The sequence below is a fragment of the Salmo trutta genome, chromosome 34 (assembly GCF_901001165.1).
Source record: "Salmo trutta chromosome 34, fSalTru1.1, whole genome shotgun sequence".
NCBI lineage: Eukaryota > Metazoa > Chordata > Actinopteri > Salmoniformes > Salmonidae > Salmo > Salmo trutta.
Window position 1 is genome coordinate 26,141,326 of NC_042990.1, and position 26,116 is coordinate 26,167,441.

The following is a 26,116-nucleotide window of genomic DNA, read 5'->3' on the forward strand; positions in this document are numbered from 1 at the left end:
CGCTCTCTCTCTCTCCCCTCTCTCTCTCTCCCCTCTCTCTCTTTCTCCTCTCTCTCCCCCCTCTTTCTCTCCCTCTCCAGTCCACCCTCCCTGACGACGTCTTTGAGAACGGTGGGTGTGGCAACTCTGAGTGCAAGCGCCTCTCTTTCACCTTTTCCGATACGTCAGTCTCCTCCCTCAGCCCAAGCCTCGCCCCCGGTCAGTCCAACCCCGAAATCACTGTCACGCCGCCTGACACCAACCATTGGCCTCAAATACCCCCCAGGGAAGACAAAGGGGTAGAAGAGATGGTTCGGGTGCATGCAGACGTAGTGGAAGAGGAGGGTGAGGAGGAAGAGGAGAGTGGTGACAGCGGCGGTAGCGTGAGTGCTAGCCTGGTCAGCGAGGATGTGGAGTCAGAGTGGGAGAGGGTAGAGTTCCAGCTTAACGTAGGTTCCTCCTCTCTCTGCTCGGAGAGCCAGTTGTCCGCTGTGTCTCCTGAGGATGTGTTCCTGGACCACGCTGGGCCTGACAGGGATGGAGATGAGGACGACAGGTAAAATGTGATTGATGTTTTGTCTTTATGATGTTTGTTGCGCAGAGGCCAAATTAATCTCCCCTCAATGAACTTGTATTATAATCTATTAAATTTTATTCTATTCTATTGTCAGCTCGGAGCTGCTGAAGCCCGTGGAACTGGACACTGAAGAACCAGGCAGCTTGACCAGGCAACTGGTGAGGAGGCTGACGTCGTCCGACGTTCTGCCCGAGGTGGTGGGTCTGAGCTGGGCCGGGGAGGGAAGCAGGGCCTTCCTGGAGAGCAGCCTGGAAGAGGCCCTGCACAGCCTGCTGCTGAGGCTGGAATCACCGGGACAACGCTGTAGAGAGCTGCAGGACCTGGAACAGGAAGTGATGCGCCTGGAGGACCTGCTCAAGGTGAGGCCTGGCTGCCATGTCCCCTGTGTCATTCCAAATAGCACCCTGTTCCCTATGTGGTGCACTACCCCATGTGGCCTTGGCCAAAAGTTGCACAATGTATAGGGTACAAGGTGCCTTTTGGGATTTGCCCTGGGATGAGATTTGTTTATTTTTCATAAAGATAAATGATCTGGCAAGGTTTTTAAGGGTGGTAGTTCATGTATGCTGTTAAGGTGATTGAAGCTTTATTGTGGTATTGACATTCATTAGAGCCCCCCATGGCTGCAGGTGGTCTCTCCATTAGTATTAGCCTAGCCAACCCCTGGCAGGGCTTTTTAGGGCAGAGTATTTCAGGGTCTCATCTTTCCCTCAGTGCTGTCTCCCGGGCTACTGTAGCAAGTCATCCGTGTTCTTATAGCACCTAGTCTCTCTTAGTGCTAGCCCTCCAAGCAGGGTTTCAGCATCTCGTGACGTCTCTCCCTCAGTGTCGTCTCCCGGGCCACAGGAGCAGGTCGTCCAGCCCCAGCCTGACGGTTGAGAGCGCTCTGGAGAGCTTTGACTTCCTCAACACCTCCGACTTCGACGACGATGACACGGGTGATGACCACGCCCTCCACCACTCTGTGTTCTTTGACATGGAGGTGGAGAGGATTGGGTGAGTCAAAAGGGAGGGGAGGAGAGAAAGTCCCCTCCCCTGTACTCTAGTCTACTACACCCTCTGGCCCTACATGGGAGATGGTGGTGGTGACCCTGTCTGTCTCCTTCTCTGACCTCTGCCCTCTAACCCCACAGTCACGCCACATCTCTCCACAGACAATGAGATTCCACTGGGCCTTTGTGTATCCGTGTGTGTGTATCCGTGTGTGTGTACCCGTGTGTGTGTATCCGTGTGTGTGTATCCGTGTGTGTGTATCCGTGTGTGTGTATCCGTGTGTGTGCAGTGGTGGAAAAAGTACTAAATTCTCATAATGAAAGTCACCCAGTAAAATACTACTTGAGTAAAAGTCAAAAATGATTTGGTTTTATATATACTTAAGTATCAAAAGTAAAAGTAAAGGTACGAATAATTTAAAATTCCTTATATTAAGCAAACCAGACGGCACAATTCATTTTATTAATTTTTTTTTTACATTTACGGATAGCCATGGTCACATTCCAACTCTCAGACATCATTTACAAACAAAGCATGTGTGTTTAGTGAGTCCACCAGATCAGAGGCAGTAGGGATGACCAGGGATGTTCTCTTGATAACTGTACGAATTGGACCATTTTCTGTCCTGCTAAGCATTCAAAATGTAACGACTACTTTTGGGTGTCAGGGAAAATGTATGAAGTAAAAAGTACATACTTTTCTTTAGGAATGTAGTGAAGTGAAAGTTGTCAAAAATATAAATAGTAAAGTACAGATATTTCCTCCTAAATAGACATGTCCAAAAGTAACTGCTAATCATGTGTAATTACATGATTCTGACATAAAAAAAACATGGTATATTTGGAAAGAAGACATCTGGGAGATTGAGGAAAATGATAAGACGATAGATAGGAGTTACATAGTTCAGAATACACAAGATCAAGCACACTCAAAATAACCATTTTTATTTTGAAAGTCATCTTTCATTGACAAGCTATAAATGAGTTATTGATGACTAGAGCTGGAAACACATCAGATGGCTTCCACAACGTGAACAATATCAGAAAAAAATGGGATTGACAGACCTAACAACTAGAAATGGGCAGATGTTTTAGTAAGTGGTGTCAGGTGTGGTCACAGGACGTTTCCAAATGTCCCTAAACCTCTCCAAAGTGGCATATGTCTGTAAATTAGATAATTCCAGTGTTTTACATATTTGCAATCCCTAAATGCTATTTGTATAAAAACACTTTCTACCATATCAACCTCACTCAAACATTGTGGTGGTGTTATGGGGTATGCAGGGTACATTCAAGTGTCCTTTCAACCTCTCCAAAGTGTCCGAACCCAATTGAGATGGTTTGGGATGAGTTGGACCGCAGAGTGAAGGAAAAGCAGCCAACAAGTGCTCATCATATGTGGGAACTCCTTCAAGACTGTTGGAAAAGCATTCCAGGTGAAGCTGGTTGAGAGAATGCTAAAAGTGTGCAAAGCTGTCATCAAGGCAAAATAATATCAAATATAAAATATATTTTGATTTGTTTTACACTTTTTTTGGTTGCTACATGATTTCATCTGTGCTACTTCATAGTTTTGATGTCTTCACTATTATTCTACAATGTAGAAAATAGTAAAAATAAAGAAAAACCCTAAAATGAGTAGGTGTGTCCAAACTTTTGACTGGTACTGTACATTAAATATGTCTTATCAAACACAAACTTGGTTAGACACGTGTCCTTCACTAAAAAAGGCACAAAAATAGAAATAAGCAGAAATATTTACAAATGGCATTCGTGTTCGTTTTACATCCCAGGTGTAGATGATTAGATTTCACTTTCACCATAGCTTGTGCATGTCGTGACAGTCTTTGAAGCAGTCCCTCTCTGCCAGGAAACAAAAACAGAACTGGCATTTTGAACAGAAGATCTGGCATTTCACCCTTTTCCCCCGTGTGTTTTGTGCAATGCTTGCAGTTCTTCCTTTTGTCTTTTGGCATGTGTGTTGGATAGTGGCACTCACCTTGATTGGGGGTATTGTGATGGTTGTGAGGTTGCTTTGGCCCCTAATTCAGACATTGCCAACACCAGCTGCTCTTGGAAGGCCAACTGGGAGAGAGGGGTTTGACCTTTTGCTTTGGCCACCTGCATGTGGAGAATAAAAGCATTTACTGTAGCAATGTCAACAGTGGTAAAAACAAAATCTTATACCACTTCCTGGTCCTGTGGAGGACCTGGTAGTAGCCTATCAGAGCATCAGATAGGTCGACACCCCCATGCTGGCATTGTAGTCCTTCACAGAATCAGGAATGTGGACATTCTTCCTCATCCATGCCCCAATGGCATTTTTCACCCTCCTTGAGACATGGTCGTTATTGAATGCCTTATACTGTGTGGTGAGCATGGTTACTTCCCTAGTGTCCTTCCATTTCACAAAAAGCAGCTTGTTAGTCCTGATCCAACATATGGTCCGCCTCTCCACTCTCTTTGTCATGTCGTTTACCTTGGTCTTTGGGAAAACTATTATTTTAGGACGAATGGTGCCACAAGCCCCTATTTTATTTTTCAAGAGGTCTATGAAAAGCATGGGACTAGTATAAAAAGTGTCCACAAAGAGCTTGTACCCACTGTCAAGTAAGGGGAAGTCCATCAGCTGCATGACAGAATCATAACTAAGGCCCTTCCCAGTGGGTGTGATCGCCTTGCCTTCCACGTGTAGGCAGAGGCTGAATTGGCTAGCAGAAAGAGCTTGTAGCCCCATTTGTCTGATTATTTTAATATATTGCTTTAAGTCAATTCGAGCCTTTGAGGCAACCATGCATTCATCTATAGATAGATTTTGAGCAGGCTTGAAGTAAGTTTTGCATGACTCCACCATGTCATGATAAAGGGGCTTGACTCTTGCAAGAAGATCATGCCCTGCAGTTCCCATTCTTCTGGTCATTCTCCTGATCCTTTTGTGTGTCACACATGTGAAGAGTACGGTTGATGGCCACTCTGTCGGTTTTCACTCATGTTGGAGGTGGGGAACTGGAACCGACAGAGTGGGAACTTGCTCCAGTTGTCAACTAGTCTTGATGGTGACAGGTTTCCAGTACATCTTCCTTCCTCCCCCCCTGCTGCTTCTTGTCCCCATACTTGTTGATATTACTAATTAGTGTTCTAGTATAGAGGTGGTAAAGTAGAGCTGAAACAGCTGTAAGGTGGTGTATGTTTTATCACGAACCAACTGTGGGCCTTCAGGTCATTTGGGTTTAAACCTAAATTGTTCTGGCTCCACATCATCTTCAAGGACCGTATGCCACCTGTCCTCAGTTTCATCTCCCTCTGTTGTGCTGCTTCCACTGCCTCTCCCTCTGCCTCTCCCTCTTCTCTGTTGAGGCCTAGATCTCCTCCCTGCCCCTGCACCTCCAGATTAACTTGCGGAGAGGGGAGTGGTGCCAAGGCCTGCAGTGGGGGTGGTTGGAGGAGTGGTGCCAAGGCCTTCAGTGGGGGTGGTTGGAGGAGTGGTGCCAAGGCCTGCAGTGGGGGTGGTTGGAGGAGTGGTGCCAGGGCCTGCAGTGGGGGTGGTTGGAGGAGTGGTGCCAGGGCCTGCAGTGGGGGTGGTTGGAGGAGTGGTGCCAAGGCCTGCAGTGGGGGTGGTTGGAGGAGTGGTGCCAAGGCCTGCAGTGGGGGTGGTTGGAGGAGTGGTGCCAAGGCCTGCAGTGGGGGTGGTTGGAGGAGTGGTGCCAGGGCCTGCAGTGGGGGTGATTGGAGGAGTGGTGCCAGGGCCTGCAGTGGGGGTGGTTGGAGGAGTGGTGCCAAGGCCTGCAGTGGGGGTGGTTGGAGGAGTGGTGCCAGGGCCTGCAGTGGGGGTGGTTGGAGGAGTGGTGCCAGGGCCTGCAGTGGGGGTGATTGGAGGAGTGGTGCCAGGGCCTGCAGTGGGGGTGGTTGGAGGAGTGGTGCCAGGGCCTGCAGTGGGGGTGGTTGGAGGAGTGGTGCCAGGGCCTGCAGTGGGGGTGATTGGAGGAGTGGTGCCAGGGCCTGCAGTGGGGGTGGTTGGAGGAGTGGTGCCAGGGCCTGCAGTGGGGGTGGTTGGAGGAGTGGGGTCTTTGTCGAGTGATGGATGTAGAACCATCAGACGGGGTGATTGACACAGCAGTGGGGGATGTAGAACCATCAGACGGGGTGATTGACACAGCAGTGGGGGATGTAGAACCATCAGACGGGGTGATTGACACGGCAGTGGGGGATGTAGAACCATCAGACGGGGTGATTGACACAGCAGTGGGGGGTGAAGACCTTGACCAGCGGGGGCGCTAGCTGGGGAGGGGTGGCTCCCAAACGTCATCATCCAAATCCTCTGCATCCTCCACTCTGTGGTGAATAAAATAAAGAGATATATTGTTAAGACAGAATTACAGTTGACAAAATGTACAAAACGACATTACTGTAAAGTAAAAACACCAAGCCTAAACTTTATCTGTACAGTGACTTGCATAGAAGGTGTGAAGGACACACACAACGTAAACAGTAACACTTTGGAGACAAAGGCAGAGATGAGAACCACAAATAAACAATGGCCATGAGAGTTTAATGACCTCTCCAATGTTACAAGCATGAAACATAGAACATCAAACAGTGAACTAATATGAAACATAGACAATAACTACTATGTCTGATATAACATTGAAATGACTTATTACATAGGCCTATGTAAACTAAATCCAAAGCACAAAAAGCAGACAACTTATAAAAAACAAAATGCATATAGTAAATTAGCTATATAAAGTTATGAAAATAATTTACTTACAGATCTAAAAGTGCATCCAATCGTTCTAGAAGGTTATCGGCCGAGGCGAAATCGCTCCCCTGATCCAAGTCCGACTCCAGTATTTTATTCAACGCTTCTATGTCGGTATGCTTATTCATAGCTGCTGCCTTTTTAAGTTCCTGTTTGATATTTTAGTTTTTCCCCCTTTTTTTTCTTGAGAAGTCATCTTTTATGCTAAAGCTATGAAATGAAAGTGATCTGTTTACAATGTAATGAAGCATGCTCAGTGCGTCTCGTCTCTGAGCCAGGTAGCAATAGTTCACATTACACATAGAAAGTTCTAGGCCTTGCTTTGTCCCACCCAGGTCAACTGCATATCCCTGGAAAGCTTCTCTCATTGGCTACAAGACTGTCAAGGTGCCATAGTAGCCAATCCTCTGTGTAATGAATGCCTACAGCGCGTAAGCAGGCAACATATTTTTGATGCGCAAAGATATAGTTACTCAGTGGACATTCGATGTTGCCATTAAGTCATATATCAGATAACATGGCAATAGGCTAGGTTTGTTCCTACCAACCTAAACATGAATACCATGTAGCTATAGCTCAAACACAGACCAAATGGAAGCTTACCTTGTAAGATGTTTGCTGTTTGATGAAAATGTTGTCTAAAATAAACATTTTGACTCTCGGGGCTGGTGATCAATAACGATAGGTCACAAGCAGATAAATAAGACCTGATCTGTGGAGTCCCGGCTTTCGGTGTGCATCAACATATTCCGTGTTTATTTCGTATATGCTTCACAACGCTAACCAGAATGCCGATAGGGGCTACCGTTCTCATACCAGACTGAATAAAAACAAATCAAATAGGGTCCCCAAATATGGGGACTTTACATTTAAGTACTTTAAACCACTGTGTGTGTGTGTGTGTGTGTGTGTGTGTGTGTGTGTGTGTGTGTGTGTGTGTGTGTGTGTGTGTGTGACTAACCCAGGCTGTCTCTCTCCCCCTCGCTCCTTCTCTCCCCCATCTCTCGCTCTCCCCCTCCTTCTCTCCCCCTATCTGTCTCTCCCCTATCTCTTTCTCCCTCTCTCCCTCACCTACTACCCCTTTCTCTTTCTCTCCCTCCTACCCCATCTCTTTCTCCCCATCATCACCCCCCCTCTCCTTCTCTCCCCCTATCTCTCTCTCTCCCTCTCTCCTACCCTATCTCTCTCCCTCTCTCCTACCCTATCTCTCTTTCTCTCCCTCTCTCCTATCCTCTCTCCTACTCTACTTTCTCTTTCTCTCCCTCCTACCCCATCTCTTTCTCCCCATCATCACCCCCCCTCTCCTTCTCTCCCCCTATCTCTCTCTCTCCCTCTCTCCTACCCTATCTCTCTCCCTCTCTCCTACCCTATCTCTCTTTCTCTCCCTCTCTCCTATCCTCTCTCCTACTCTACTTTTTCTTTCTCTCCTTCCTACCCCATCTCTTTCTCCACTCATGTCTCTCCTTCTCTCCCCTCTCCTTCTCTCCCCTCTCCCTCTCCTTCTCCCCCCTTCTGTCTCCCCTATCTTTCTCTCACCCCCTATCTGTCCCCCCATCTGTCTCTCCTCCCCTCCTGTTTGTCTCTCTAGCCCTGTGCCTCTGTCCAGTAGAGTCAGGTTAGCAGTCTCTGCCAGGTGTAGGTTCTTTAGGGTTAGACTATTGTCTTGTTGCTGTCTGTGTTGCTGTGACTAGTAGTACTCACACACAACTATTTCATGTTTGTAAATGATTTCTGTATTCAGACAAAGGGTACTGCTATGGGATCTTCTATGGCTCCTAACTATGTTAATTCGTATGATTTACTATGCAATCTGACACACGTCAAATCAGTTTCCTTGATCTTCTGATTTTGTGTGAGGATAATGTAACATACACCGATCTTTACAGGAAACCTACTGATGGTAACAGTTTGTTGATGGCTGATAGCTGTCACCCGCTTCCCTTGAAAAACAGTTTGCCCTACAGCCAATTCTGTCAAATAAAAATCCTTTTCAAAAAACAATCAGATTGACAGAAATATGGCTGAGACGCAAATAGAATTCAAGGAGGTGGGGTACAAAACTGGTCAGATTAATACTGCCATTGAGAAAATCCCAAACAAATCAAGACATGATCTATTTCAAGGACAGTTTCGCAAAAAGAAGCATTCTTCGTTCTTACTACCAGCTATTCAAAGTGCTCTGAACAAATTAATGGAATCGTTCACAAACATTGGCACATTCTAAGAGCCGATGACAGTATTGGTAATGTGTTTTCGGGCCCTCCCTTGGTCGTATTCTTGCAGGGCATAAATCTCAGAGATCAATTGGTACACCTTGATTTACCACCCCAAAATACCCCTGCACAACGTCTATTTGCGCCTCTACTGGATGGAAAATACAAGTGTAATTGCTGTGCTCAATGCAATGGCACTTACAAATGTAGATCCTTCAAACACCCCCAAACAGGGAAACAGATCCCAATCAAAGGTGTTATTACGTGCTCCACTAAGGCAGTTATTTATCTTATAACTTGCCCTTGTGGTAAAAATGATGTGGGTAAAACGAAGCGCGAATCAAAAGTATGAATCTCGGGGCATCGTAGCACATGTAAAAACATGACGTACACAGTTGCAGGCCACTTTTTAGAAGCGAACCACTTAATTTCGTCCCTACGTTATATCGGCATCACGTCGCCCGTCCTAGGAGAGGGGGTGACCTCGACAATTTACTGATAAAACACAGCCCTTAGCCGTGGTATATTGGCCATATACCACACCACCTCGTGCCTTATTGCTGAGTTATACCCTGATGAAGACAGCTTGTCTGTCGAAACGTTGGTTATTAGGTTATTCAGCTATTGCATCTGAGCTCCTAGAGCGTGTGGCTCCCCCTTTTTATTTTTCATGTGTTGCTGTGACTGTTATGCACGTTATGCGGTGTGATTGTTATCGCTGTTGTCAGCCTAACAGTGTCGTGGCTTGGTTTGTTTTTCTGTGCCCTATGTGTCTCTCTGGCCATGTGTCTCTCTGGCCGTGTCCCCATCCTATCTCTCTTTCCTCTCTTCTTATTCTGTCTCTTTCTGTCTGTCTCGGATGCCCACTTCCTGTCCAGATCACAATCCTAGAGAGTTTGTATAATTCAATAAACATTGTAAGGTGTTAAACAGCTACTCATGTTCAGTATCAAGTGTCAGCCAGTAAATGCTATTCTGTACCAGAGCCTCTATATTACGATGGAACAAATTACTTAAAATGATGGAAACATAATGCATTTAACTCTAGCATCACATATCAGGCTGGGTTACATACTGTTATATTCTCATGGTTTTAGTAGTGATTGTATTCCACTTCTATGCTCTGCTGCTGCCCTCTGGTGGTGACTGTGTGTATCTCCTGTCTGTCTGACAGGCCTGGAGGCCAGCACCCAGAGGCCAGGGGCCACCTGAGTGAAGCCCTGACGGAGGACACCGGGGTGGGCAACAGTGTGGCTGGCAGCCCCCTGCCTCTCACCACCGGCAATGAGAATCTGGACATGGCCATCGTCATTCATCTGCAGTACTGCGAGCATCTCATCCAGGTGAATGAACATGCTCCAGTGCCCTCACAGAGGAACTCTGGAAAATGATAGAGAAATGTTTTTCTTATGATAGTGTTATAGTCAAGCATGTGTCAAATCCACTGCGCTCCTATTAGTCTGTCTGTAATTTAAATGTCAAACATACTTTTTTTCCAATTGATAACAAACTAGACTCTGTCATGCTAACTAATTACAGTCTTGAGCAGATGTAGAAAATGAAATTAGCATTGATCTAAGAGTGTGGCCCGGAAGTTCTCTTGTCATTTATTGGCTGCGACTGCATGGAAGAGTGGAGACTAACACAATACTACATGGTTTGGCTACTGTGTGTGCACCAACTCAATCTCTGTGTGTAATGACAGCTCCTGTCCAGTGGAGGGAACCCTTGGCAGCGTAGAGCCCAGCTCCAGAAGCTCTCAGCTCAGACTCAGCTGTTAGAGGAACTTGGAGAGTTCAGCACAGAACGCCTGGGGTGCATCACTTCGGCTGCTGACGGTGGGTTCTCTCGCTCTCTCTCTTGATACTTTACAGACCATTGTTCAGTAAATATTAATATAATGGAGGCTACTTTGTACTCCCTCTCTGGGGTAAGGAACTAGGTCAAATAATGAATCTCTATGTCCTCCCTCCTCTCTCTCAGTGCTCCCAGGGCTGGCAGAGATGCCAGGGCTGATGGCTCTGTGGTCCGAGTGTAGTGGTTCTGGAGGAGAGTTCCACACTACACTGGACCGGGTGCTTAAACACATGCACCTCAGCTACACCAGTCCACTGCAGGAGAGGCACCCACACACCACAGCTGAAACAGGTAGGGCTCTCTTTCTCTCTGTGTGTGTGTTTGTGTCTTAAAACATTTGTGTTTGTAGCTATTTGTGTCCAACATATACAAAGTGTATGATGTGTATGTGAGTGCATCTGATTGATTACACCATAGTTCAGGGATCATCAGCTAGATTCAGCCGTGGGCCGATTTTAATTATTTTCTTGCGTGGATTTCGTGGGGCTGGAACGTAATTACAAATAATTTGTAGACTGCAAATTGACTGCAAGAAGCCCAAACAGAGATAAAAATTTACTAAGACATAAAAATGTAAAACCTTTCTTACACATATGACCACGTGTCTCTATTATGCGTGGGAATACTTGGGAACGGATTTCCCAAATTAAAATCACTTGGAGCTGATTTCCTGGTGTTTTACAGTCTTATGTCCAACAATGAAAATGCTAAAAAAATCTATAATGTTTTCTTTGTTTTTGCTGATAAAACTTGTGGGCCAAATAAAACCACCAATTGGGGAACCCTGCCATAGTGTGTAGTGCAACTGTCCTGTCACTGTATACATCTCACACGGCTGTCTGTCCGGTCACTGTATACATCTCACACGGCTGTCTGTCCGGTCACTGTATACATCTCACACAGCTGTCTCTACTGTCACTGTATACATCTCACACGACTGTCTCTACTGTCACTGTATACATCTCACACGGCTGTCTGTCCTGTCACTGTATACATCTCACACGGCTCTCTGTCCTGTCACTGTATACATCTCACACGGCTCTCTGTCCTGTCACTGTATACATCTCACACAGCTGTCTCCACTGTCACTGTATACATCTCACACAGCTGTCTCTACTGTCACTGTATACATCTCACACAGCTGTCTGTCCTGTCACTGTATACATCTCACACGGCTGTCTGTCCTGTCACTGTATACATCTCACACGGCTGTCTGTCCTGTCACTGTATACATCACACACAGCTGTCTCTACTGTCACTGTATACATCTCACACAGCTGTCTGTCCTGTCACTGTATACATCTCACATGGCTGTCTGTACTGTCACTGTATACATCTCACACAGCTGTCTGTCCGGTCACTGTATACATCTCACATGGCTGTCTGTACTGTCACTGTATACATCTCACACGGCTGTCTCAGTATACATCTCACACAGCTGTCTGTCCTGTCACTGTATACATCTCACACGGCTGTCTGTCCTGCCACTGTATACATCTCACACGGCTGTCTGTCCTGTCACTGTATACATCTCACACGGCTGTCTCAGTATACATCTCACACGGCTGTCTGTACTGTCACTGTATACATGTCACACGGCTGTCTGTCCTGTCACTGTATACATCTCACACGGCTGTCTGTCCTGTCACTGTATACATCTCACACGGCTGTCTGTCCTGTCACTGTATACATCTCACACGGCTGTCTGTCCTGTCACTGTATACATCTCACACGGCTGTCTGTCCTGTCACTGTATACATCTCACACGGCTCTCTGTACTGTTACTGTATACATCTCACACAGCTGTCTGTCCTGTCACTGTATACATCTCACACAGCTGTCTGTCCTGTCACTGTATACATCTCACACGGCTGTCTGTCCGGTCACTGTATACATCTCACACGGCTCTCTGTCCTGTCACTGTATACATCTCACACGGCTCTCTGTCCTGTCACTGTATACATCTCACACGGCTGTCTGTCCTGTCACTGTATACATCTCACACGGCTGTCTGTCCTGTCACTGTATACATCTCACACGGCTGTCTCTACTGTCACTGTATACATCTCACACAGCTGTCTGTCCTGTCACTGTATACATCTCACACGGCTCTCTGTACTGTCACTGTATACATCTCACACGGCTGTCTGTCCTGTCACTGTATACATCTCACACAGCTGTCTCTACTGTCACTGTATACATCTCACACGGCTGTCTGTACTGTCACTGTATACATCTCACACGACTGTCTGTCCTGTCACTGTATACATCTCACACGGCTGTCTGTCCTGTCACTGTATACATCTCACACAGCTGTCTGTCCTGTCACTGTATACATCTCACACAGCTGTCTGTCCTGTCACTGTATACATCTCACACAGCTGTCTGTCCTGTCACTGTATACATCTCACACGGCTGTCTGTCCGGTCACTGTATACATCTCACACGGCTCTCTGTCCTGTCACTGTATACATCTCACACGGCTGTCTGTACTGTCACTGTATACATCTCACACGGCTGTCTGTCCTGTCACTGTATACATCTCACACGGCTGTCTCAGTATACATCTCACACGGCTGTCTGTCCTGTCACTGTATACATCTCACACGGCTGTCTCTCTCTTCCCTCTCGGTCCTCCACAGTGATCTGGCTGGTGGTGAGTGAGATGGTGGACAGGAGTGAACTGGCCTCCCCTCCTCCCTCGGCCCTGTCCCAGGACGTCCTCACAGTGTTCCAATTCCACAGCTACATCTCAGAGCACAGCGTTGGGGACATGGAGGAACACCTTCTGCTGGTGGCCAGAGAGGGTAAGGCTCAGGACCAACACAACTTCTACCAGCATTCATGTTACTAGCCTCCCTTCCTCATCTGTTGGGGGTCCTAGTGTACTCAATTCCTTGGAGGCTGAGTTGTTTATAGTCTAGGTGCCAGTCTAGGTGCCAGTCTGTTTTGCTTTAACTAACATTTTGCTGTTTGGCAAGACAATGATGTAGTGTGGAATGTAGAACCAGTCAGTAACCCAAGTTAGAGGTCTGATCTGATAAAGACCGAGGGGGTCCAAACATTAAGACTTGCTACATGGTCCGCTGAACAAAACTTACTTGTAGCTATAAGTACCTGTGTGAGTTTATTATGTAATAAACTGGAATGGCCGTCCATCCCTCAGCTGTGTTTGCGGAAGGCCTGAGCAGCGGCGACTCGGAGCGTTGTCTAAAGGAATTAGAAGAGGTGTCACACACCGGCCTGTGTCCCCAGTTGCAGACCCTCAGGGCCCTGGCCTCCCTCCTCTCACACAAAGACCCCCAGCTCAGCAAGGCCGCAACTGCCTACATCACCTCCGCTGCCTCTCACACACCCTTTAGGTCAAAGGTCAGTGTGTGTGTGTGAAATGGTGTTTCTATTAGCCTGGGAGCGTCAAGGTACTCACTAAACCAGCCAGGATTACTGGACAGGTGTGTTACGGCAGGAACTGAGTTTGTGTGTGTTGTTTGTGTGTGTGTGTGTTTACAGGCGGTGGACTGCTACACACAGTCCTTGTCGGAGGGGGGAGTTGTAACCCAAAGGTCTGCCTGCGCTGCTCTCAGTTGTCTACAGGTCAGTGTATATCTGACAGCAATATTCTATTTCTATGGAAGATAAAGTGAAGTTTAACCAGTCTGTATGTTCCTGGTCTTAGTAAGATTTATTTATTAATCAAGTAATTCATATTCATTATGTCTCCCTGAAGCAAGAGCGTGACATACATTCCTTATGAACTTCTTCGGTGGCTTAGTCTCCTTTCATCAACGTACCCGTTAGGAAGTGAACCTGTTCTTCTCTCTCAGGCGGTGGAGAGTATCCGAGCGGTGGTGTTGCTGTGTGACTCGGCAGACGAGGAGCTTCACCACATTGCCATAGAAACCCTGCTCACCTTGGGTGAGTGATTGACAAAAAAATGTCTGTTTTAGTGAACCTAGATCCATTTTCAAATGGTTGAGGTCTAACATGTGACTCCTCCTTCTCTTTCTTCTTCTGCTGCTGACGGTCCCCAGGAGAGGAGGGGCGTCTGGCGTATGAGCAGCTGGACACGGTGCCCAGGGAGCTGGTACAACTGGGGACACGGCGAGGGAACGCTGTCACCACCGCCTTCTGAAAGCACAGGTCTAATTAACTTAACCTAGGAGCATCATAACCACAGGAGGGGGACAACCCCCCGCCAACAGAACAACCTGTCCTGGCCTCCCTCCACTGCGCCTGAACATGCATTTGAATGGACACAGCTAGGGGGGAGGGCCTGATCAAAGCAGAGGAGCCCAACTAATCATCAAAGGGCCACATGTCTCATCCTTCAACAGACTGGACTAAATCCTAGCTGTCCACCACTATTAAGCAATCTGTCACTGCACAGACAGAGCCTCTTTACTATCATAACTATTATTAGGAATCTTATTATCACGGTTGTTTGACATTGTTATTATCAGTATCACAGTTATGATTGCTTTATATAACTGCTATTAATTATTTGTATTAGTAAGTGACGTTCACATTAGACGACGGCTATTTGCGCTTTTCGAATTGCACTGTGGCAGGCGTGTAAATATAATAGCACAGCATTATACTCTGTGTGATAATGAGTGACGCATCGAAATGGATTGAGTTGGTGTTTGTTCTTCTGGTATGCACCGTTGAGTTTCAGGGATTTTACAGACAGTTTGAACACTTTCTGTCAGAGTGTGTCACGGATGAGAAGTCAGAAGACAGATTCAGGTTTCTCAGGAGGAGGTAGTTAAGCAATGTTCGCAGTCTCACGTCATCAACATGCAAAAAAAGGAGGACGTGTTTTACCAGCCAGCAATGTCCTCACTTCATCAACATGCACAACGTGAAGAGAGAATCATATTCTTGGACTGCTTAACAAACTCTTCTACCCACACATGCCTGGGATCTGCATTCAGAGTTGGATTGAATGTCTGCTTGCTGAGAACTGATTTGAGATCAGTTGTTTAAGCCACTGGAGGAGATTGATCAGAATCTATTGTTTTGGAAGCAGGATGGCCTCCATGCATGTGCCCATTAATACATGTACTGCTCTTTTCATCCTATTGGTACTAATGCAGTCTAGGAGTATGTGTTAGTTAGGTAATGTTAGTGAGAAATGAGAACATAATTGCTCCATAACGGTACAGATCAGAACCTAGGGGTTTGTATAAGTTGGGATGTTGCCGAGGCTATAGTGCTCCGTATAGCTTCTTATGCCTATTGTAACTATACTACTGAGTCCGTGGCTTCTTTGCCATGACAACAAAACATGTTTGTTTCTCGACCTAATTTATTTTTTTATTTACACGTCACATTTTGGATTCTAATATTCTTTAATTTGCATTTACTTCTTTGAGTAAGAGGGCAGAATGCAGATACTAGTAAAATAGCTGTATATTTATGTTTCATTTTCTGCTTCTGGTTGACATTTGAAATATTGGCCTGTAATTCATTTTTGGTAATGATCTTGCTTACATAAAATGTGGATTTGTTTAGCTCTTTTGGAATTTGTTTATCCGTTTAAAGGAAAAATCCACTCAAAAACTATATTTTGGGACAGTATCAACAGACTAATGAAAATAAATTCCATAAAGCTGTTTGAGTGGATTCTAACTTTAAGTAGAATGGATGGCTGATGTTATCTGGAGAGGATTTGCAAATATCATATAGCTTTGCTCCAAATGGGACAGTAGATATTAGAGAATGTTACTTTATTACGCAAGTGACTTATAACCAAAGTAAAGCCTGAATTTAAGAAAATAATCTTTAGTAAGATAGGTTCATAATTCAATCTGCAACCTGGCCTCTACACCCAGACTCACCTGAAAAGCACAACAATAGTAATCAATGTTATCTAAATGATCATCTCAGTCCTGTGACATTACATCGGGTTCTAACTAACTGCACACTCTCCAAAAGCCATAGCGATGAAAAAGGTGTATTTAAGGCAGTAATATGTGTGATAATATTTTTTTCTTTTGTATATTAAAGCTGTAAGTGTGAGTTGTTAAAATTGAAGATGGCTTTTTGTTTTTCTATGTCAAAGTGTGGCCTTGTGTTCGCTGAACATGGTCTATATTTTGAGTAACAATGCCTGTTTCTCCCATGATGTGAATAACATTACAGTATTTTGGTAAGATGATACTCGTTACTTCAAGAACTAATCTAACAACATCCTTGTTGTTTTTTTGTTCACGAGGCCTCTGCTTTCTTTCTACTAAAAGTGACCAGTGTTGTGAATGGACATTTTGCTTCTATTCCAATCCAAGTCATCAGATTAAACACGTAGGTAAAATAATTCAACGTTGTTTGATATTCATATTTTATGTAACCACACATGATTTGCATTATGGACCTTGGACTTGAACAGAAAGCACACGGAAAGGTCCTGTCACATAGCTTCAGTAGACTGCATTACATTATTTTCTCCTTTTGGTTTACAGTATTTCTCCTGCTCAATGAAAGTGGCAATAAAGTTTATTTTTGCATAATTATGAAAATGTTGGCCGATTTGTTTCATTTATTGGAGATACATTGGATATGGATCAGAAGTTCACAGGTTGTAATCTTGCCGATGCCTTTTCTTAAAATAGGGCCACCTTGCATGTGGTTTACGTGATCTGATCAAGAGGAGCCAATCCCAATGGGACTCCCAATCACGGCCGGTTGTGATACAGCCTGGAATTGAACCAGGGTCTGTAGTGATGCCTCTTGCACTGAGATGCAGTGCCTTAGACCGCTGCCTCCCGAGCATCTGCCCAGACCAGCATGCTCACTCTCCCATCCCTACTGCCTACACTGTTTACCACTTAGCCTTAAATTGTACCAATTTGTTTTTCTCGGTCGACCATGCTATTAAAATATTAAAATTGTGTCAATGATAGGGGATTAATTGACTTCCAAGTTCTGTATACATTTTTTCAAGATGAATTATGAGAAGAGAATTGTCCAGCCCATCGGGTATCTCACTACACCCCCATATGCCATGTCTTGAAATATGCAGACAGACAGAATAAAACAACGTTTACGTTGAAATATAGTTGAAGTCGGAAGTTTACATACACCTTAGCCAAATACATTTAAACTCAGTTTCACAACTCCTGACATTTAATCTGAGTAAAAATTCCCTGTTTTAGGTCAGTTAGGATCACCACTTCATTTTAAGAATGTGAAATGTCAGAATAATAGTAGAGAGAATTATTTATTTCAGCTTTTATTTCTTTCATCACATTCCCAGTGGGTCAGAAGTTTATATACACTCAATTAGTGTTTGGTAGCATTGCCTTTAAATTGTTTAACTTGGGTCAAACGTTTCGGGGAGCCTTCCACAAGCTTCAGGTTTATAGACCTCCTTGCTCGCACACACTTTTTCAGTTCTGCCCACAAATGTTCTATAGGATTGAGGTCAGGGCTTTGTGATGGCCACTCCAATACCTTGACTTTGTTGAGCTTAAGCCAATTTCCCACAACTTTGGAAGTATGCTTGGGGTCATTGTCCATTTGGAAGACCCATTTGCAACCAAGCTTTAACTTCCTGACTGATGTTGCTTCAATATATCCACATAATCTTCCTGCCACATGATGCCATCTATTTTGTGAAGAGCACCAATCCCTCTTGCAGAAAAGCACCCCCACAACATGATGCTGCCACCCCCGTGCTTCAAGGTTGGGATGGTGTTCTTCGGCTTGCAAGCATCCCCCTTTTTTCTCCAAACATAGCAATGGTCATTATGGCCAAACAGTTCCATTTTTGTTTAATCAGACCAGAGGACATTTCTCCAAAAAGTACGATCTTTATCCCCATGTGCAGTTGCAAACCGTAGTCTGGCTTTTTTTAATGGCGTTTTGGAGCAGTGGCTGCTTCCTTGCTGAGCAGTCTTTCAGGTTATGTTGATATAGGACTCGTTTTACTGTGGATATAGATACTTTTGTACCCGTTTCCTCTGGCATCTTCACAAGGTCCTTTGCTGTTGTTTTGGGATTGGTTTGCACTTTTCGCACCAAAGTACATTCATCTCTAGGAGACAGAAGGCATCTCCTTCCTGAGCGGTATGACGGCTGCATGGTCCCATAGTGTTTATACTTGCGTACTATTGTTTGTACAGATGAACGTGGTACCTTCAGGCGTTTGGAAATTGGTCCCAAGGATGAACCAGACTTGTGGAGGTCTACCCTTTTTTTCTGAGGTCTTGGCTGATTTCTTTTGATTTTTCCATGATGTCAAGCAAAGAGGCACTGAGTTTGAAGGTATGCCTTGAAATACATCCACAGGTACACCACCAATTGACTCAAATGATGTCAATTAGCCTATCAGAAGCTTCTAAAGCCATGACATCATTTTCTGGAATTTTCCAAACTGTTTAAAGGCACAGTCAACTTAGTGTATGTAAACTTCTGAACCACTGGAATTGTGATACAGTGAATTATAAGTTAAATAATCTGTCTGTAAACAATTGTTGGAAAAATGACGTGTCATGCACAAAGTAGATGTCCTAACCGACTTGCCAAAGCTATAGTTTGTTAACAAGAAATTTGTGGAGTGGTTGAAAAACGAGTTTTAATGACTCCAAACTTAAACTGTAAATCTGACAGCCAACTTTCTACCTCCGCCCACAACTTCCAGACTATAGCATTCCCAGAAAGCATGGATTGAGTCATTATTAGTTTTGCACTTGTGACATGTGCCATTGTGCTGTAGAATTTGGGAATTTTGTCTCTTGTATAATGCTTTTCAACATGTTTTTTACAAAAAGATAGATTTGGAATTAGATAAACTTGGATTTTTGGCAGGGACATATACAAGATGCTACCCTCCACAGCATAACCTTCACTCCAGATTCAAAACGCCAAACCTACATCCTAATTTTGGACAGAATTACCTGGAAGGATTACTACTACCAAGGATTAATTGATTGATTGTATTAATGCGGATGATATCTGGAAATGTGCACGTTCACCCTGGCCCATCAACTGCTGCTAGCCCCAATCCTGACTTGTGCTCTGATATCTGCTTCACTGATTTCTGCTCTCGTAAAAGCCTGGGTTTTCTGCACGTTAACACTAGAAGCTTATTACCTAAAATGGATCAATTGAAAGTGTGGGTTCACAGCTCCAATCCAGATGTGTTGGTCATTACTGAGACTTGGTTAAGAAAGAGTGTTTTGAATACTGATGTTAACCTTTCTGGTTATAACCTTTTTCGGCAAGACAGATCTTCCAAAGGTGGAGGAGTGACAATCTTTACCAAGGATCACCTTCAGTGCTCGGTTGTCTCCACCAAGTCTGTCCCCAAACAATTTGATTTGCTGCTTTTAAGCATGAAACTTTCAAATAGCTCTTTGTTGACTTTTGCTGGGTGCTATCGTCCTCCATCAGCACCGGCCTGTACCCTACCTTCCGTAAGCTCTCTCCTGGCCTCTTACACTAAGTCTGAATTTGTACTGCTAGGTGACCTAAACTAGGACATGCTTAAACCACCTGACCAAGTCCTAAAGCAATGGGACTCCCTAAATCTTTCTTGGATTGTTACCAATCCCAAGGTATGACTCCAAACACCCAGAAAAGGCTACTCTCCTCAATGTTATCCTCACAAATAATCCTGATAGGTATCAGTCTGTTTTCTATAATGACCTTAGTGATGACTGTTTTACAGCCTGTGTTTGTAATGGCTTCTCAGTGAAACAACCTGTCCTGATTTGTCTTAGACACTTGCTAAAAAAAACTTTCATGAGCAAGCCTTCCTTCATGGCCTGGCCTCTGTAAATTGGTATAAAATTAGCATGATCCCCTCTGTTGAAGACACTTGGACCTTATTTCTTGATATTTTCAGTGGTATTGTAAACAAACACACCCCCAGAAAAAAATGATAATTAAAAACAGGTTCAGCTCCTGGTTCAACCGTGACCTTGCAGAGTTACTCCACTTCAAGAATTGAATTTGGTGAAAGGCTCGGCACACACATACTCAGGCTGACTGGCTCTCGTTCGGGCAAATGAGAAATAAGTGCACTCAGGCTATCCAGAAGGCCAAAGTTAGTTACTTTAAGGAGCAGTTCTCTCTCAAGGTCTAACCCCAAGAAGTTCAGGAAAACGGTTAAAGACCTGGAGAATAAACCCTCCTCCTCACAGCTGCCCATGTCCCTTAATGTTGATGATGTGGTTGTTACTGACAAGAAGCACGTGGCTGAGCTCTTTAATCACCACTTCATTAAATCAGGCTTCATATTTAGCCATGCCTCCTTGCCTGTCCAACATTTCCTCATCTCCCACCCCTTCTAATGCGACTAGCCCCCGCTGCTCCTCCCTCTTTTGCCCCTGCACCGTTAAAGTTTCTCCCTGCAGGTGGTCACTGAGTCAGGTGCTAAAGGAGCTCCTTAAACAGATGGTTTAGACCCTTCTTTAAAAAGGTTACTGCCCCTATCATCGCCAAGCCTATCTCTGACATTTTTAACCTGCCTCTCCTCTCTGGGGAGGTTCCCATTGGTTGGAAGGCAGCAACGGTGCATCCTTTATTTAAAGGGGGAGATCAAATTGATCCTTACTGTTATAGGCCTATTTCTATTTTGCCCTGTTTATCAAAAGTGTTGGAAAAACTTGTCAATAATCAACTAACTGGCTTTCTTGATGTCTATAGTATTCTCTCTGGTATGCAGTCTGGTTTCCACTCAGGTTTTGGATATGTCACTGCAACCTTAAAGGTCCTCAATGATGTCACAATTGCCATTGATTCTAAGCAATGTTGTGCTGCTATTTTTGACTTGGCCAAAGCTTTTGATACGGTAGACCATTACATTCTTGTGGGCCGGCTAAGGAGTATTGGTGTCGCTGAGGGGTCTTTGGCCTGGTTTGCTAACTACCTCTCTCAAAGAGTGCAGTGTATAAAGTCAGAACATCTACTGTCTCTGTCACTGCCTGTCACCAAGCGAGTACCCCAAGGCTTAATCCTAGGCCCCACGATCTAAATTTACATCAACAAAGTGCTCTCATCCATTTATATGCAGATTATACAGTTTTATACTCAGCTGGCCCCTTCCTGGATTTTGTGTTAAACGCTCTGCAACAAAACTTTCTCTGCCCTTAACCCTGTTCTGAACACCTCCAAAACAAAGGTCATGTGATTTGGTAAGAAGAATGCCCCTCTCCCCACCGGTGGGTACTGAAGGACTGGAGTTGGGAAACACTGAGCTAGAGGATGAGTGTGTTTCCCACAGCCGCTTAACCTTCCAGCAGCGACGTACTGCTCATCACACTGTCACCTCTCCTCTTTGTGTTTGTCCTTTTAGCCCAGTTTACACCGGACTTGCCTAGTTAAATAAAAATATATAAATTCTATTCATTAGTTTATACTGGATTAAGCATACATTTGTTAACTGTAATTTCATTAGTTATGGTCCAACTATCCCTCCATCTTGTTATTGTTAAGTCTTGGTTCCAATAGTTTTCTAAGAGATTGTCAGTTGGATATGCTCTTTGCAAGGTTTAGTATATCTTCCCTATCATTAACATCCTTTTCTGGCTGCCAAAGTTTTGGGATTTATTTTAGTTAATAACAAGCACTCCACCCAACACAATGATTTAAAATAACTTATCTACAGTACAACTGTCTAAATGTGAGAAATGTGGACAAGCTCAGGACATGTTATCACCAGGTGTAAACAGGGCTAAAAGGACACACAAAGAGGAGAGGTGACAGTGTGATGAGCAGTACGTCGCTGCTGGAAGGTTAAGCAGCTGTGGGAAACACACTCATCCTCTAGCTCAGTGTTTCCCAACTCCAGTCCTCCCAACAGCACACATTTTTGTTGTAGCCCCAGACAAGCACACCTGATTCAACTTATCATCAAGCCCTTGATGAGTTGAATCAGGCATGCTTGTCCAGGGTTACAATGAAAATGTGTACAGTTCGGGGTACTCAAGGACTGGAGTTGGGAAACTTAACTTTGTAAAGTCAGCTAGAGTTATCTAACAAGAAAAAAAAGTTGTGTTCAGACAGGGATTATCAGCCTACCTAAACTAGCAGATAAATTCCTGTGCTTGTGTGTATGGTATTTCCATAGAGAAAGAACTATCCGTGTCTATGGATATCTCTGAAGTAATTCTACTCGCATAAAGAATGTAGTTGCATCACAATGGTTAGAGAATTTTGTATTCCATCTCAAGCATTCCGATCCACACACATTCAGCTGAACACAAAGGAAAACTGACACCATGATTCAGCGAATTGCATTATTTTACAGCAACCATATCAAAAACTACCTGTTTCCCAATGATGAGGGGTCTGATGAAGGCAATAAGAACCTGCACTATAGGAAGATTAGACTAGCAGGCCAGGACATTCAGGACACAGAACTTCCACTGGAGAAGAGAGTACTGGCAGTCCACAACATTGGCCTACTGGGATACACAGGTATAGTGTAGTATAAGAAACGGGTGTGCGTAATGCTTAAACCTTATTCAACACTTTGTAAAGTAGTAAACTATATTGATTGAAATAAAGAGAAGAAACCTGCAATCACTGAATAGGTGTATCTCAGGGATCTCCAACTCTGTTTCTGGAGAGCTACCCTCCTGTAGGTTCACAGCAACCCCAGTCGTAACTAACCTGATTCAGCATATCAATTAGCTAATTATATTAGAATCAAGTGCGCTAGATTAGGGTTGGAGCTAAAACCAACAGGATGGTAGCTCTGCAGGAATCAAGTTGGAGAAACCCTGTATTTAGCTAATCAACACTTTTCTTGACTGTAGCAGAGGCCACAAAGGTCACCTTGACAACATCATCTATTGTTTTAACACAAATGATAACCATCCTACGGGCGCTCTGTGTAAACAGTATTATGTAATGTTTTCTGGCGGCAGGTAGCCTAGAGGTTAAGAGTGTTGGGCCAATAACCGAAATGTTGCTGGTTCGAATCCCAGAGCCGCCTAGGTGAAAAATCTGTTGATGCAATTAACCAGAGATTATCCATTATATTATTTTCAAGGTCAAATCAAACTTTGTCACATGCGCTGAATACAAGTGTAGACTTTACTGTGAATAAAAAGGGGGGGGGGGGTCAAAATCAAATGTCAGTATCTGGTGTGGCCACCAGCTGTATTAAGTACTGCAGTGCATCTCCTCCTCGTGGACTGCCCCAGATTTGCCAGTTCTTGCTGTGAGATGTTACCCCACTCTTCCACCAAGGCACCTGCAAGTTCCCGGACATTTCTGTGGGGGAAATTGCCCTAGCCCTCACCCTCCGATCCAACAGGTCCCAGACGTGCTCAATGGGATTGAGATCCGGGCTCTATTCGCTGGCCATGGCAGAACACTGACATTTCTGTCTTGCAGGAATCACGCACAGAACGAGCAGTATGTTCTGGTGGCATTGTCATGCTGGAGGGTCGCGTCAGGATGAGCCTGCAGGAAGGAGAATGTCTTCCCTGTAATGCACAGCGTTGAGATTGCTTGCAATGACAAGCTCAGTCCGATGATGCTGTGACACACCGCCCCAGACCATGACAGACCCTCCACCTCCAAATCGATCCCGCTCCAGAGTACAGGCCTCGGTGTAACGCTCATTCCTTCAACGATAAACGCAAATCTGACCATCACCCCTGGTGACACAAAACCGCGACTCGTCAGAGAAGAGCACTTTTTGCCAGTCCTGTCTGGTCCAGCGACTGTGGGTTTGTGCCCATAGGCGACGTCGTTTCCGGTGAGGACCTGCCTACAAGCCCTCAGTCCAGCCTCTCTCAGCCTATAGCGGACAGTCTGAGCACTGATGGAGGGATTGTGCATTCCTGGTGTAACTCGGGCAGTTGTTGTTGCCATCCTGTACCTGTCCCGCAGGTGTGATGTTCCGATGTAACGATCCTGTGCAGGTGTTGTTATACGTGGCCTGCCACTGCGAGGACGATCAGCTGTCCGCCCTGTCTCCCTGTAGCACTGTCTTAGGCGTCTCACAGAACAGACATTGCAATTTATTGCCCTGGCCACATCTGCTGTCCTCGTGCCTCCGTGCAGCATGCCTAAGGCACGTTCACGCAGATGAGCAGGGACCCTGGGCATCTTTCAGTGTTTTTCAGAGTCAGTAGAAAGGCCTCTTTAGTGTCCTATGTTTTCATAACTGCGACCTTAATTGCCTACCGTCTGTAAGCTGTTAGTGTCTTAACGACCATTCCACAGGTCCATGTTCATTAATTGTTTATGGTTCATTGAACAAGCATGGGAAACAGTGTTTAAACCCTTTACAATTAAGATTTGTTTAGTTATTTGGATTTTTACATATTATCTTTGAAAGACAGGGTCGTGAAAAAGGGACGTTTCTTTTTTTGCTGAGTTTATTGTGCAAGATGCTTCCTTGACTCAGGCTGCTTGACTAGACTGACATAAAATTCAAAAGGCAGTAAGGTCATTTCTGCATGACCAAATGTAAATATTTTTCTTAGTTGAATATATGCTTTCATGAAGAATAAAAACCATGTAGGATATTGGGATTATAAATTCTATAATTGTAGCTACATCCACCATAACAAGAAATAGATACAATGGGTTGACATGACCACCGTTGTCATTTTTTACCCAAGTGCTATGACTGATTTTTAGAGTAGTACGTCACCACAGGTGGCTCATAGTTCAATGGTTGAGAATTCTAAACCCACATGAGCTAAGAGCACCCAAAACCAGAGTTCATTTGACCATTTGATAAAGAGCTACTGTGTAAATACTGCAATGCGGGTTGGATTGAACTGAGCCCCTAATCTTCATTTAAGGTGATTGCACTTTCCTTCCCAACACTGCAATATGCAAGTCTACGTTTAACATTGTTTTTTCACCCCATTGGGGATTTGAATTTACACTGCAAGTGGAAATGTCAGGGACTCAGCACATTACCACAGTGAGCCAACTGGTTTGCTCGTGATGGACATTTGATCATCAGAGCATGCCAGTGGACTTCAAGTATGCTTTAGTGAGAAAGTGTTGGGATCAGGTACAACTACGTTTACCCACCCCAAAATCATTCATAAGCAATTTCACCCACCCACAACTTCACACCAGAATGCATTTTATTAATTTGAATGGGTTGGGCAGAGGCTGAATTTGGGGTTTAGTTACACCCTTTAACCCTAATTGCTCATGTAAGTCACTCTGGATAACAGCGTCTGATAAATGTTTCGACATCCAATTGCGCCAAATTGTCGTGGTGAGGTATAACTCCTGTGGGCTAACTTTACTTGTTGGGGCATACTTACACAATGGATTGTTTTGGTCTCCGTGTATGCTAATGAAATGAATAAATTATATGAAGACAACTAAATGCATGTTTCGCACCACTGCACTGCTCATATAAACGCCAAGATTATATTCAGTGTCTTGTGAAATCAGAGCACATTGCAAAGCCATCGTGTGTCAATGTTTGATATGTAGCTACTAAAAGTAGATACACCCCAAGAGAGGTACTTTGCCTCTGAAAAGTATTACATCATTTTCCCAGGTGGCTATGCAGCAGCAACCTGTGCTGCAGAGTACATGCCAGCCATGGCAGACTTCCTCAAGCAACCCAGCCTGTCAGATGACCAGAGGATCTCTGTGCTGGAGGGGCTGTCTGGGGTCTGTTATGTCCACTTGACCAACCAGAAGCAGGCTCACTCAATGGGCCTCTACGCCACACTACAGGTAGCCTAGAGAAGGGTTATTCAACACTTACCCTATGAGGTCCAGAGCCTTCTGGTTCTTTTCT

The 26,116-nt window shown here is 44.7% G+C and overlaps 1 protein-coding gene across 6 annotated transcripts in view; it reads left to right on the top strand.

The window, feature by feature from the left end:
- The window catches only part of LOC115173921 (rho family-interacting cell polarization regulator 2), an 83,244-nt gene extending 66,349 nt beyond the window's left edge, over positions 1–16,895 (top strand). For all 6 annotated transcript variants that reach the window (XM_029732429.1, XM_029732430.1, XM_029732433.1 and 3 more), the window contains 11 exons: positions 81–535; positions 651–915; positions 1,383–1,552; positions 9,695–9,863; positions 10,226–10,358; positions 10,504–10,668; positions 13,020–13,184; positions 13,544–13,746; positions 13,888–13,971; positions 14,202–14,292; positions 14,409–16,895. In XM_029732429.1, the coding sequence (XP_029588289.1) occupies positions 81–535; positions 651–915; positions 1,383–1,552; positions 9,695–9,863; positions 10,226–10,358; positions 10,504–10,668; positions 13,020–13,184; positions 13,544–13,746; positions 13,888–13,971; positions 14,202–14,292; positions 14,409–14,509 (2,001 nt within the window). In that variant the 3' untranslated portion in view covers positions 14,510–16,895. The remainder of the gene's footprint in view (positions 1–80; positions 536–650; positions 916–1,382; positions 1,553–9,694; positions 9,864–10,225; positions 10,359–10,503; positions 10,669–13,019; positions 13,185–13,543; positions 13,747–13,887; positions 13,972–14,201; positions 14,293–14,408) is intronic.
- Positions 16,896–26,116: the final 9,221 nt, after the last annotated feature.